Source organism: Trachypithecus francoisi, unplaced genomic scaffold (genome assembly GCF_009764315.1).
Source record: "Trachypithecus francoisi isolate TF-2019V2 unplaced genomic scaffold, Tfra_2.0 Lachesis_group6, whole genome shotgun sequence".
Classification (NCBI taxonomy): Eukaryota; Metazoa; Chordata; class Mammalia; order Primates; family Cercopithecidae; genus Trachypithecus; species Trachypithecus francoisi.
The window spans coordinates 71,084,045-71,096,856 of NW_022681471.1; the positions used below are offsets into that span (position 1 = coordinate 71,084,045).

The window sequence follows — 12,812 nt, forward strand, 5'->3', positions numbered from 1 at the left end:
AAAGACAAAGTCTCACCGTGACCCAGGCTGCAGTGCAGTGGCGCCATCTCAGCTCACTGCAACCTCTGACTCCTGGGGTCAAGCGATCCTCACACCTTGGCCTCCCGAGTAGCTGGGGCCACAGGTGTGTGCCACCACACCTGGCTATTTCTTTTGTATTTTTGGTAGAGATGGGGTTTCCCCATGTTGCCCAGGCTGGTCTTGAATTCCTGAGCTCAAAGGATCCACCCACCTCAGCCTCCCAAAGTGCTGAAATTACAGGCGTGAGCCACTGTGCCTGGCCAAGATAGACATTTAGACACAAAATGTTGAACATCATTTCTGGAGTCTTTCCTCATCAGCCCTCACTCCTTTCGGTATATTTCCCTAGGCTGTGGGCTCTATTTCCTGCCTCTGATTTTCTGAAATGATGCCAGTGACAGTGGAGGACCCCATATCCAGGGAGCACTGCCACGTGTGGCCACAGCTGTCATCATCTTTATCAACATTTTCCAGCAGAACACAGGCTGGCGCTGGCTCACAGGACCCCTCTGATCCCTTTAGGTTACTGAGATCATGGTTTCATCATGCTGCTTGGCCCTATCTCCTTCTCAAATGACTGGCCCTCCTTCTCTTCCCCTTACAGCTGATGGAGTGTAGATCATGGATTAATAGTGAGCATGGTATAGTGTGCCACATGCCCCCAGAGCCACAGCCAGCTGGGCTACATATAAGACATCATGTTCCCCACTCTCAAAGTTGTACTGGGTCCCCTTTTGATCTTTTTGGCCTTAGGACCTTTCTACCACTTCTTTTCTTGAAAACTTGCCAAACAAGTTGAGGAGGCCCACCTTGCTAGAAGACTAATGTCCAGTGAAAGTGCCACCAGGCCTTTGGTCTGTGCCCAGGTGTGATCCTCCCTTGTTACCACCAGCACTCCAAATCCTACTCTCCCGCTCCGACTCTTATCAGTGTACTCCAAACCCAACTGTGGGCACAAGAAGTTGTCTTGCCCTGACCCAAACAGAACTCACAAACTTTAAGTTTCCATATGTGCTCTGAAGAGTACACAAGTTCACAAGGCTTTGAAGCTTTCTGTTAAGAAAATTTTGTTTGCTATCAAATGGTCTCAGGGTGGCAGTGCCAGGAGAGGGTGAAGAAAGAGCAGCCAGCACCCCCTCTTCTGCATGCCTCCATTCCCTGGCAAGAGCCATGACCGTGACAGCGCAAGGTGAGCCGGTAGCAAAGAAAGTCTCACTTCCCTCCCCCAACACCCAGTGCATTGAAGAAGATGGTCTGTAGAGACATGAAGGGAAGAAGGCGGTGCTAAGCAACTCTACCAGAGATGTTGATGGGCACAATGTCAGACTGCGTGGAGCAAGGCTGAGGCCACCGCTTCTCCTCTAGGATGGGCAGAGGGAAGAGGTTATTCCAGGCAGTTTGCTTGTCGGCTGTGGTAGACAGGCTCAGGGAGGCCTCGGGGGCCCTCACACCCTGGGTGGTAGTCTCATCCTCTCTCAGCTGCCGTTTTGTAGGCTGTTGGGAGAGAAGGTGATGGAAAAGGTGTATTCCTGCCCGGCGATGAGCCAGTGCCCATAGGGTGGCTGTTTAGGCTGGGTAGTTGGAGACTTCGTCTGGGAGGCAGGAAAGTGTGGACAGGCCACCAGGCCAGGCACCTGCTGTGCAGGGCCCATCCCAGTGGGGCCTCAGGGTAGCTCTGCTGGTGAGCAGAGGTGAGCAGCTTCCAGTGGGTAACGTAAGCAGCTGGAGGTCTCCTGTCAGTGGGTGCATGCTGGCTCTCCCAGGTAGGGGATGAGGCAACTCACCATCAATACAAACTCCAGACGCCTGGCAGACTGGGGCCTTGGGTTTGGGGTGGGCTCAGTGGCCTCATCAGAAGAGCGGAAGGTCTGCCCCACAAGTCTGGCCTCCGAATACTGTTCCTCATATTCTTCTGAAAAATAGCACAGTGGAGACACACACTCTAGGGTGCCACGGCCAAGCGCTGGGCCGGAGAAGGGCCACGAGCCAGGGCTCCTGCTCTAGCTGCCAGGCCTGACTTGCATTTTCTTTAGGCTATTTCCAGGTGTTCGAGCCACTGGATTTGGAAATGGACAAGTGCTTGCTTCCCAGGACCATGAGGGTCGAGGAGAAAAGAAAGTCAATAAATTCATGCTGTGGTGGTTTGGGGACCAAGCCCTTATCTCAATGACCCCCACCTTGAGTGCTCAGTTACGAAAAGAGGCTCAGAATGCAGACACCTTTTGCTACTTTGGACTGCAAGTTTCTCTCTTTGAAGCCTGCAGCTCTTAAGGTTTTTTGCAACCCTACCAAGGAAATGACCTGCGTGAAGCAAGAAGAGATTTACACCAGGAAGTCCAATATGGAGTTCTTCTTGGATGTCAAGAACTCTTACTTGAGCCTTTGTGGGCCGGGTTCCCTGCACCTTTGTCCCGCTGTGAGTGGTGTCAGGTCTAGGAGGGCTAAGGTGAAGGAGAGGGAAGGAGGAGGTAACAGCACAAAAGAGGCAGAAGTTCAGCGGCATCATCAGTGAATAAGGATGCACAAGATTGAATGGGGTTGATTGAAGCGATGAATTTGATGAATACATGAAGAAAGTGAGAGTAGAGAAGGGACATTCATGCTGTATGTACACTGAACAAAGACTCTTAGAATCATAGAGATTTGGGGTTGCTCTTGGGGTTCTTTGGTCCAACACCTCATTCTGTGCCCAGACTCCCTCCTCAGCAGCCCTTCTAGGTGCTTCTTCAGCCTCAGCGCACACACCTGCAGGGAAGGGGAGCTCCCTCCCTCCCAAGGCAGCTCATTTCTTCCACGGACAATTGGGGCTGTCAGGCGTGTCAGAAAGTTCTTCCTTATCTGGAGGTGGAATGTGCCTCCTTCTGGGTTTCCACCCACTGGTCCTAATTCTGCCATGGTAGCAACACAGAGCACATCAACCCTTTTCTGCGTGGCAACTCCTTTGTTATCTGAACACAAGGCTCATGGTGTCCCTTGGCATCTTGCTTTTCGAAGGTTACCACTGCCCTGGTAGGGGGTGGGGGTTATGGCTGTCATCCCGTTGGTGGCCCATCAGCAGTTTTCTATTCGCCATTAGAGTTAACCTTTATTAGTATGGATAAAGGAGTGCTGACAAGACCTCTTTTCATGCTTAACATCCACTGAGCACCTCTTGGCAGGTGGGGAGGGAATCCAGCCTTGTGCCAGGTGCTTCTGGAAACCCCAGGGTAGTAAGATGTGATTCTTTACATGGAGAAGCTCAGGCTGGTTAGGAGGACAAAATAGGTGACCCCTGGGTGCTGTGAATTGGGCTTACTTTGGTGAGGCAGTAGCTATCCAGGGGCGGTTATTGTAAGAGCAGAGTGAGTGAAGGCCAGAGTGGGAGATCCTGCAGATGCCCCCTTTGTCTTCTGGTGCCAGCATCCCAAAGGCATGGGCGATGTGGCAAGAGGGGGACTGGAGGGAATGTGGGCCCACATTGTAGGAGTCTCCCACCCAGCTCTCGGTGAATGGTATGACTTATGGCCCTGCCTCAGTCTCTGTCATTGTTTCCCCATGGGCTACTGAGCTGAAAAAAGGGGGTGGGGATGGGGGGAAACAGCCCTGGAAATAGCCTCTTTCAGAATCATTAGGCTGAAAGGTGAAAGCTGGAAACTGCTTTGTCGATTGTTTTAAAACTGTTCTCTCTTTTTATCTTGCTGGTCCCTGTCCTCTTTCTTCTTTGCCTCCCTCCTGCCGCTGCGCATCTCGCCTCTGGGCTCCGGCCGCAGCCCCCCTCCCTCTCGGTACCTTGCAACAGGCTCTGGAGATTGAGCTGCGCCTCGCGAAGCAGCTCCTCTACACTCGGGGGCCTGCCCGAGGAGAGGAACACGTTCACTGGCTGTCGCCATGACGACCTCGAGTGGGCAGTCGCTGTCGCATTTTCCCGACCCGAGTTAGCTGCAGCTAGGGAAGGAGAGAGTCAGTGAGAGGCGCAGGCGAGCTGGAGGGGAGCGGCGCGCGGCGGCCAGTGGGCGACCGCAGTTCCCCAAGGCCCGCCCCTGCGTGGGGCGGGGGGAGTGCGAGGCTGCACTTAAAAGGCGGGGAATCCGCGACCGCAAGATTTTTCCTCGACAGAGCCTGCTGCAGTCCGCTCCCTCCCGCTCCGCTCGCCCCTGCCCGCCCGCCCGGTCGCCGCCGCCACCGTGTCGCCCGCATCTTCCGCCTGGCGCCTCCGGGCCCCGTGCCGCCGCCCGCCCTCTCCGGCCCCGGCGACGAGGTAACGCGCCCTGGGCCGAGCCGCCGGGCCCTCCGCCCAGAGCGCCGCCCTCCGAGCTCGCCCCGGTGGGTGTGGCCCGGCCTGTCCCGCGCCCAGCCGCCGCACTTTGGTCCCTCCCGCGCCCCACCGCCGCATTTCGGCCTCCTCCGGCGGCCTGTAGCTCCCGTTCCTCTTTCCCCACCACGGAGCCCCAGGGCCCCTGGGCTTGTCGAGATGTCTGAGGCGGCAGGAAATCTCAACAGCCTCCGCATGGCGAATGTGGCCCTGCGCGAAGAATTAAATGCCCTTCGCGGGGAGAATGCCAGTTTGGGCCTCCAGCTCGGGAGAGCCCTGGCCGAGGTTAATTCCTTGCGGGGCAATGTCTCCAGCTACATCCGTTGGCCAGTACCCATAGTGCCCGTCCTTGCGGAGGAGAACTTGGAGTTCGCGCTCAGTGAGATCGAAGCCATTCCCGGGGGAGAACTGCCCTTCTTGTGCCGGCCTCCCCCACGCGCGGAGCCCGACTGTATCTCAGATGATCTTTTGATTAACGTGATCCAGGATCGCAGCACCCCCGACGGGCCCGCTGACCCCCCTCTGCTGCCCATCCCGTCCCCGCTGGCGCTGCCTCCGCCTGCGTCAAAGGAGCCGCCCCCGCAGCCCCCTCTGCCACCGCTGGAGTGGCCTGAGATAGAGCCCTTTTCAGGCGACCCAGTCTACCTGGCTGAATTCCTGATGCAGCTAGAGACCTTCATAGCCGACCATGAGGATCATTTTCCCGGGGGCGCCGAGCGGGTGGCCTTTCTGATCTCCTTTTTCACTGGCGAAGCCAAGGACTGGGCCATCTCGGTCACCCAGGAAGGAAGCCCCTTGCATGCCAACTTCCCGCGCTTCCTGGATGAAATCCGTAAGGAATTCTGTGGCCCCATCCCCCCACGTGTGGCTAAAAAGGCCATTCGCAAGCTCAAGCAGGGCCACTGTACCCTCGGCAGCTATGCAGATGCTTTTCAGTTCCTGGCCCAATTCTTGTCTTGGGATGACTGCCGCCTCCAAAACCAGTTCCTCAAAGGCCTGTCGGAATTCTTCCGCAAAGAGCTCTTATGGTCAACAGAAATGGCCGACCTGGACGAGCTGATTCTCGAATGTGTGGAGATAGAAAGAAAAGTGCGCGTTCCCAAGCCTATCCCGCTCCCTGGGGTTCGAAATATCCTCTTCCCTTTTGCTCCCAATGAGGAAGAAAGTGAAGATGAAGAGTACTACAGTGAAGATGAAGACCAGGAGGCACGCAGGCACAGGCTTCACTCCAAAGACCAGAGGAATCGCATGAGGGCTTTTCAGCAAGAGATGAAGGAGGAGGAGGAGGAGGAGATGAAGAAGGAGGAAGAAATGAAGAAGGAAGAGGAGGAGAAGGAGGAGGAGGAAGAGGAAATGAAACAGAAAGAGGAGGAGGAGGAGATAAGGAACAAGAATGAGGAGGAAGGAGAGAGTAAGGATGAAGAAGATGAAGATGAGGATGGGGGCCAGAAACCAGAGCGGGAGCCACAGCAGGAGCCAGGGACTGAGGAGACCTATGGTGAGGTGGAGGAGGAGCCACTGGATGAGGCCCAAGATGATGATCTAGATGAGCTAATGGAGATGGAGCCGACCTTTGTTCACACCTCATCCCAGACTTCTGGCCCCACAAATGGTTACCACGCCGAAAACTTCCTGGGTGCATCGCCTCCCATAATACAGCCTAGCAGACGGAGGAACCAGAATCGAGTCCCACTTTTGGAAGGCCTTCCAGGCACCAATTCACCATTCTACAGTTCCCCCCCACTGATTCGCCGCACAGGTCGCTTAGGGCAACGCCAAGTTCGAAGACGCCCCCCCGTGCTTTTCCGCCTCACTCCGAGACAGGGGGGCCACCGAGCTGCTCGTGGCCGAATTCGAGTGTGAGTGCTGGGGCCAGATGGCCACCCAGAACACACCCTTCTTTTGCATCCCCCACCCCTGCTATTGCTGCCATACCTGCCCCATTTGCTGACCAGGACTTCAGGGAGTTTCAGACCTGCAGAACCTGAAGAAGACCTGCAGAATTCCAGACCATCTTGCAGTCATGACCAGAGAGTGACATGTGCTCAACCAGGGCCACCTGGGAAAGGAGGGATCAGCAATAGCTGCCCTCTTGGCACGTACTCTGCTCAGTCCTGCCACGAGCTGGAGAGCAAGTTTCTGGGCCTGTTCCCATAAATGAACTGGTCACCCTCTTGTATTTCCCCTCTGGTTGTTCCTATCCCGCACCTCTCCTACGTTTCTTCACCCTGTGTTCTACAGTTTTATTCTCTGACTGACCCACCAGGACTTCACCCAATGCCTCACTGATCTGCCCCAATGAGCAAGAGGACAGGCTACCCTGAACTCCTAAAGCCAATGAGGCCAGTTGCTAGATATAATCGATGGTGAGCAGGATGGTATCCAGAAATGTCCCTAGAAGCCTACACTCGTTTCATGCCACACCTCCAGCAGAGGGCCTGGAAGAGGGCCCAACATCTAGCCCAGTGAGAGTGTGCAAAGCCACATGTCAAATGGACAACTTGACCGACATTTGCCCTTGACTGACTGTGCAGGCTGGTTCCACTTACAGCACTTGAGTCTACCTTTGCATAGATTCATGTATCAGGGCTCTTGGACTGACTTGCCACATCTGGAGCCCTTTCCTCTCACCACATTGCCCTCCTGGGCACCCCTGGTGGACAGCACCCAACATTGCAGGCTCCACCACTTTCCTTGATGTTGCCTAAAGAGTAGCCAGTTAGGGTTTGGGGGAGGAGAAGGAGGAGGAGAGGAGGAGGAGAAAGAAGCAGCAACGATCATTCTGCCATTGTAAAGAGTGACTCTCTCCTTAGAGATGGTGGTCTTCTCCCCTTGCTAGGCCTTGGACTGCAGCCTCCAGTCAAAGGTCTTTGCAGAACACTTTCTATCCTTGGAGTTGCAGAGGAGGACTGATTGGCCATTCCTTCTGGGACAGACAGAGAGAGGGCCCATGGCCTGCTCTGAGCTCCCTTCAATTTCAAGGAACCCTTAGTTCTGAGAGGAGAGAGGAAGGCTGCACCCACCGTGGCCTCACAGCTGGGACCCCTTCATGTCTCTGATATGGGGGCCAACCCCTGGCCTGCTGCTGTGCTCCAGTGACACAGTAAAGCTTAAGAGGGTGGCTGCCTCCTAGGAACTCCTGGGACTTCTGGGTACAAACTCAGGTGCCCCTATAAAGAGACCCGCTGCTTGCCTTGAGTCCAGAAAGCACTGCTTCTGCAGTGAAAAACACACACTATGTCAGTTCTGGCCACAAAATGCCAGCCAAATCTACTGCTGGTCTGAACTGCCCCTGGACACTGGACTTATTGCACAGTGACTGGCAGCAGAGCAAGTGCAGCCAGGGTTTGTGGCCAAAGGGAAGAAAGCATAGTAAATTCAACTTCTGTTCCTCATGGGAGTCTGACCAATAACCTCAGGCTGACCTTAGGATCTTGGGCCTGGAGGCAAGAGGAAAGAGCTGGAGGAAGAGGAGTCGCAAAGAAACCCAGTCCTCTGACTGGTTTCTGGTGAGGTCTCTATTCATCAGTGGGAGGTAAGATGCCCTTTTCATTAGCACTTTTGTTTCTCAGCCTGGGGATCAGTGGATTTGGGTTCCTATAACCTGTTGCTACCTTTTTAAAAGGTCCCCTCTCTCCAAAGAGAAAAGTAATACATAATCATTAAAGAAAGTTTGGAAAATAGAGAAAACTATAAGGACAACTCTCCCCTCCCCCAGACATTAAGAGTCCCACCACACAGAGGCAAGCACTATTAACACTTTGCTGCCTTCCTTTCTAGTGTGTTCTTGCTATGTCTTGTCAAACCTGAGCCCATCCTGCCAGGTCTTGATCAGCAGGATTTAAAATGGCTGCCACCTGTGCAGTCATGCATACTGAATATTCATTTAAACATTCTTCTAATTTGTTGGACCTTTCAATCGTCTGGTTTTCCCCATCCCCACCAGGGCAGGAGTCAACAACTTTGTAAAGAAAATTTTGTCTGTTTTTCAGCTGATTTTGTCTGATTTCCTCAAGAACGTATTCCAGGAGGGGACCTGCTATTCTTCGAGGTGGTGGACCCTGTTTGCTGATGGTCGACACTCTGGCCCTGCTGCCCCATGTCCCTGTGAGGAGTGTGAAGGATGGGTGCCTTAAACCCATACTTCCAGGGGCCTTCAGCACAGGTCCTGCCTGTTCCCATGGTGCTTTTCACCCCGAACCCTCAGAGCCACAGCCAGGGACAGAGCAGATGAGCAGTGAGCTGGTTTCCACCCTCTGGGGGCAGGAGGGGCTTGGGCTTCCCTTGGACCCTCTTCCTTCCTTCCCAGATCTTCAATATTGTTGTGATGTAACAGCCATAAGAGCTGTAAGAGGAACTGTGGGCTTTGGGAGCTTTCTTGGGTTGAAAGAGGGGTGGGGGGAGGCGAAGCATGCAGGGGTATGAAGGCAGCCCAAGGTCTCCCAGAGGCTCGGGAGGAAACTTGTTTGGAATACATGTGTTATTGTTGCATTACTGTGTTGTGAAGATAAGAAGCTGCTCTGTATGCTAAAGCTTTCTCTCCTCAATAAAAATATAAAGGGTGTGTAAAGATTGTGTCTCTTTGTTATTGAGCAAGCATAGATGGGTACAGAGTAGGCATCGGGTGCTTCCAAGGTCCCCTGCTGGAGTCAACCCTACCCTGAAGTCTTGAAATCCTTAGACAAGGAAACCAAGGGTTGGTGTGGCTTAAGGGACCTGCCTACAGTTCTGTGCATTTGTGGATGGCAGAAATTGCTGGGAGGGAAGTGGAAGCACTGGGCATCTTGAAAAGTAGCATTCGTTCTCCCAGGGACTATGGGTGGCCCAGCCCTACAGGCATGCACTGGCATGCATGGGACTTTGAGTGAAGGAAGAGAAAGAGACCAGGTGGGGTGGGGAGGGCCCTTCCGCTTTGTGGCACTAGGTGGCGCTATGGGATACCAGTGAGTTAGCTGGTGAAGATGAATCACAAGTCCCCAGAGCAGTCCACGTAAGAGGCCTTCCAAGCAAAATCTCATGGCTCCTCACAGACTGTGGGGTCAGAAGAACTGAATCCCATTCGGGGATTTGCCCAAGTTTCCCAGCATGAACTGGACTTTTTTTTTTTTTTTTTCCAGGGGAAGTGGGTGGTAACATTCATTAAGCCTCTGCTACTTTTGAGTGCTATGCCAGGCACTTCACATCTGTTACCTTATTTCATTCTGATAATGATCCTGGGGGAAAGAACTAACTACCCTTACCCTCATCTAAAGATGAGGACGCTGATAATGATCCTGGGGGAAAGAACTAACTACCCTTACCCTCATCTTAAAGATGAGGACGCTGAGGCTTAGAAGTCACTGGCCCAAGGTTGACAGCTAGTGAGTGGCTCTGTCACAGCCCTGCAGCTGCCCATTAGCTCTGAGGACACTTAGCACCTCTCTGCCCCCACTCCGCTGGCCCTGCAGTCTAACATGGCCAGGCTGGTCTGCTAGTTCTGCCCTGTCCTACCCCGCCCCCCCCCCCCCCCGCCGCCAGCTTGCAGGATTCCAGTGGGGGAAACAAACCCCCTTTCAGAGGCACATTTGCTTTGTCCCTTTAACAGGAAGGGAGGGAGGGAGGAAACCATGGTGTTTCTGACCATGTGCCAGGCACTTTCACCAACATCATTTCATTTTCTCTCCACAATTCAGTGAGGCAGGTGATGCTGTCTCCTTTTAGAGCAGAGGGACCTGAATCTCAGAGATATTAGATCATATGGGGGACTCCAGGTCTTCGTGACTCCCAAACCCATATACACTCTTAACTCAAATACACCGTGCTTGCTGTCTCCCAGCAGAGACTCCTGACAAACTTAAAGTCTCAACCTGTCTGGATTCTGGGTCTTTGCCAAAGCAACGAAGCATGCATCAGGTGCACTATCTCTGGAAGCTCTGGGGGAACCAGCCAGGTGGCAGTTCTGAGTATGTGGTTGACTGCCCCTTCTAGGGAGGGACAGGGTTATGGGGTCGTGGGCTTCATCAGCGAGCACTGGGACCACCCATTACTCTTCAGGGGGCCTGACAAGGTCTTCAGCACCCAGGGGATTTCTCATGACATCACAAGTAGTGATAGGTGAGCCCAGATTGTGTTATGGCCAGAGAAGGTGGAAAAAAGTCAGACAGAGTCAGCCTTGCCCTAACACTAAAGCTGGAAGCACTGTGGGAATGGGGAAAAGAACCCTGGATTCCAGTCCAGCCTTGCTGCTGACTCTATATGGGCTCTGGTATGAGTCTCATCCCCTCTCAGGCCATGGCTTCTTGATCTGTCTAGTCACTGTTGAGTCCTTGGGGTCCAGCACACTACTTGGTACACAGTAGGATCTCAATTCTAGTTTGGTACGTAAATGAAGAAGTGAGTGAATAAATGGGCCACTGGATGGAGACCTAGAGGCAGCCTGCTAAGGGCATCTGCAGGTGGTACGAAGCTTGGAGGACTAGAAGATCTCCTCTAAAAGGGAATGAGGGCCGAAAAACTCTCCCTAACCTGGAAAGATGCACTGAAATTACCTTACCAGGGGCTCATCTGAGATCCTGCAGTCAGGTTCAGAAAAGCAACTGCAGAAGCCTGAGTGGGGGAAGATGTGGCTTAGAAGAAGCTTGTGAAAATGAAAATCTGAGGATGTGAATTGATAGGAGATTGGTCAGAATCACAGACTGATCTGGCTGTCAGATGTGCCAATGCTTTCCCGGGCTGCTGCAAAAGCAGTGTGGAATCCTCGAGATGGGTAGGGCCCACCTGGGGCCCTGGCCGCCCTGTGGAAGGGGACAAAGCCGCACCTCACAGAAGCCCTTTGGCTTGCCAGGAGTAAGAAAACATCAGAATAAAAGGAAGGAAGGAAGGAGGGGAAGGGGGGCAGTAGAGGGGTGACAAGGATGGCGAGGGTCCTAAAAACCCTCCCTGCACTGACCAATGGAGGAAGGCAAGGAAAATCTTGCTGCCTGTGAAACAGCTGTGACTTCCCCACATTCATTCTGCAAGTGAGGAAACCAGTCAGGCAAGTGGCTTGAGGTCCCTTGCCCCGTTGCCGAGTCTGACTGTGAACCTCAGCAGTTTGACATCCAGAGCCCGTGCTCTTAACCTCTACTCCCCACCTGCACCCACGCCATTGGAAACAGAATCTCCAGGAATTTCTACATCTAGAAAGCTCCCTAGGCCATTCTAACATCCAACACAGCCTAGCCTAGAGCAGCATAGAGCCTTGGGAACTAACTAGCCAGGTGACATTTAATGGCCAATTGGTTCTGAGCCTTCCCCTAGAGCTCCCTGGAGCAAGAACCGACCCACAGATCCAGTTCTAGCACAAAGTAAGTGATCAAGAAACACAGCATGCATGACGATCCCTCAGCAGGTACCATGGTCTGATGTGAGCTTGCCCCTCCTAGATACCTGCCTTAGACAGCAGGTGACACCCATTTGAGAGAGATGTGCCACAAGGTTGGTGCAGAATTCTGTTCTCGAGAACCAGGTCCATAGGAGCCAAAGCCTGTGCCCTTGACCACCAGAACTGGCTCCTGAGGGTGGGGGTGGACTCTTCCAGGGGATAAGGAGAGGCATTAATCGGGCAAGAGACCACCCCCTTAAGGGGAGGTGGGGAGTGGGCTCCACCTCCGGCCAGCACTTCCTGTATCCTGCCCAGACTAGGGAAAGCTCTGCAGGCCACTTCTCCCCAGGGACTCCAAAGACAGAAACACAAATACCAGGGCTCTCGGTTGCCCTGGTAACAGCGGGACCTACTTGGAAGAAAACAGTTTCTTAAAGGCTTACGAGGGTGGATATTTCCTTTGACAGAGAGCAGGCTCTGACCTGCTCCCTGTGTCCCCTCTCCCCTTCCTGCCTGCCACACATGGGGTAGAGCAGGGCCCCTCGCCTCAGCAACTCTCCTGATGGGGGGTGGGGGTGGTGTGTTTGTGTGGGAAAGTAGGGCCAGGGCTTTTTATTCTGCTCTTGCAGTGGGCTGTTCAGGTGAGAAAGAGGCTAAAATGGAAGGTGTCAGCAGGTGAACTCACGGCAAAGGTCCCACGGCCTGGAGAAACCTTGCCTTGTAGGATCTCCTCACACGACCAAGCTAGAGAAGGGCAAGTGCCCCCAGTGACTGTGGTCTCCTTCACCTCTTACATCGTACAGATGAGGCCTGTTGGCTGAGGCTTGCCAGAAAGAGTGTCCTCAAATTCATGACCTCTCCACCCACAATTCAGCCCTTCCTCCTCTCTCACCTGGGCTACTGAAGCAGGCTCTAGTCTCTGCCTGTTCTAATAGGTCCACCTTCAACATGCCTGGGGGTGGGGGCCATGGGCCTTTGAATTCACACACCTGGCCTTGCTGCTCCTGTACAAAACCCCTCAATGGCTCTCCTTCCTCGTGGGAAGAGTTGTAGACCTAATTTTGGCATTTTCTTTCCTATCTGCTCATTAATTATCTATGCCATCTAATCTGCCTATGCTATCCTTCTTTCCTCTTCTACTCAGCCCAAATTCCAGAC

At 53.6% G+C, this 12,812-nt stretch overlaps 3 protein-coding genes across 3 annotated transcripts in view; 1 reads left to right on the forward strand and 2 right to left on the reverse strand.

The window, feature by feature from the left end:
• The window catches only part of NHSL2 (NHS like 2), a 39,486-nt gene that overhangs the window by 4,760 nt on the left and 21,914 nt on the right, over positions 1-12,812 (reverse strand).
• The window catches only part of LOC117077414 (NHS-like protein 2), a 55,853-nt gene continuing 43,232 nt past the window's right edge, over positions 192-12,812 (reverse strand). The window contains exons 2-4 of the mRNA XM_033201096.1: positions 3,790-3,945; positions 1,806-1,933; positions 192-1,515 (exon numbers count right to left, since the gene is read on the reverse strand). Coding sequence (XP_033056987.1) covers positions 1,306-1,515; positions 1,806-1,933; positions 3,790-3,945 — 494 coding nt within the window. The 3' untranslated portion in view covers positions 192-1,305. The remainder of the gene's footprint in view (positions 1,516-1,805; positions 1,934-3,789; positions 3,946-12,812) is intronic.
• On the forward strand, positions 3,952-8,882 carry RTL5 (retrotransposon Gag like 5). Its single transcript, XM_033201095.1, has 2 exons — positions 3,952-7,847; positions 8,305-8,882. The coding sequence occupies exon 1, from the start codon at positions 4,472-4,474 to the stop codon at positions 6,173-6,175; it is 1,704 nt and encodes a 567-aa protein (XP_033056986.1). The 5' UTR covers positions 3,952-4,471; the 3' UTR covers positions 6,176-7,847; positions 8,305-8,882.

Coding starts and splice junctions, on each gene's coding strand:
- RTL5 (XM_033201095.1), top strand. CDS start 4,472: ATGTCTGAGGCGGCAGGAAATCTCAACAGCCTCCGCATGGCGAATGTG.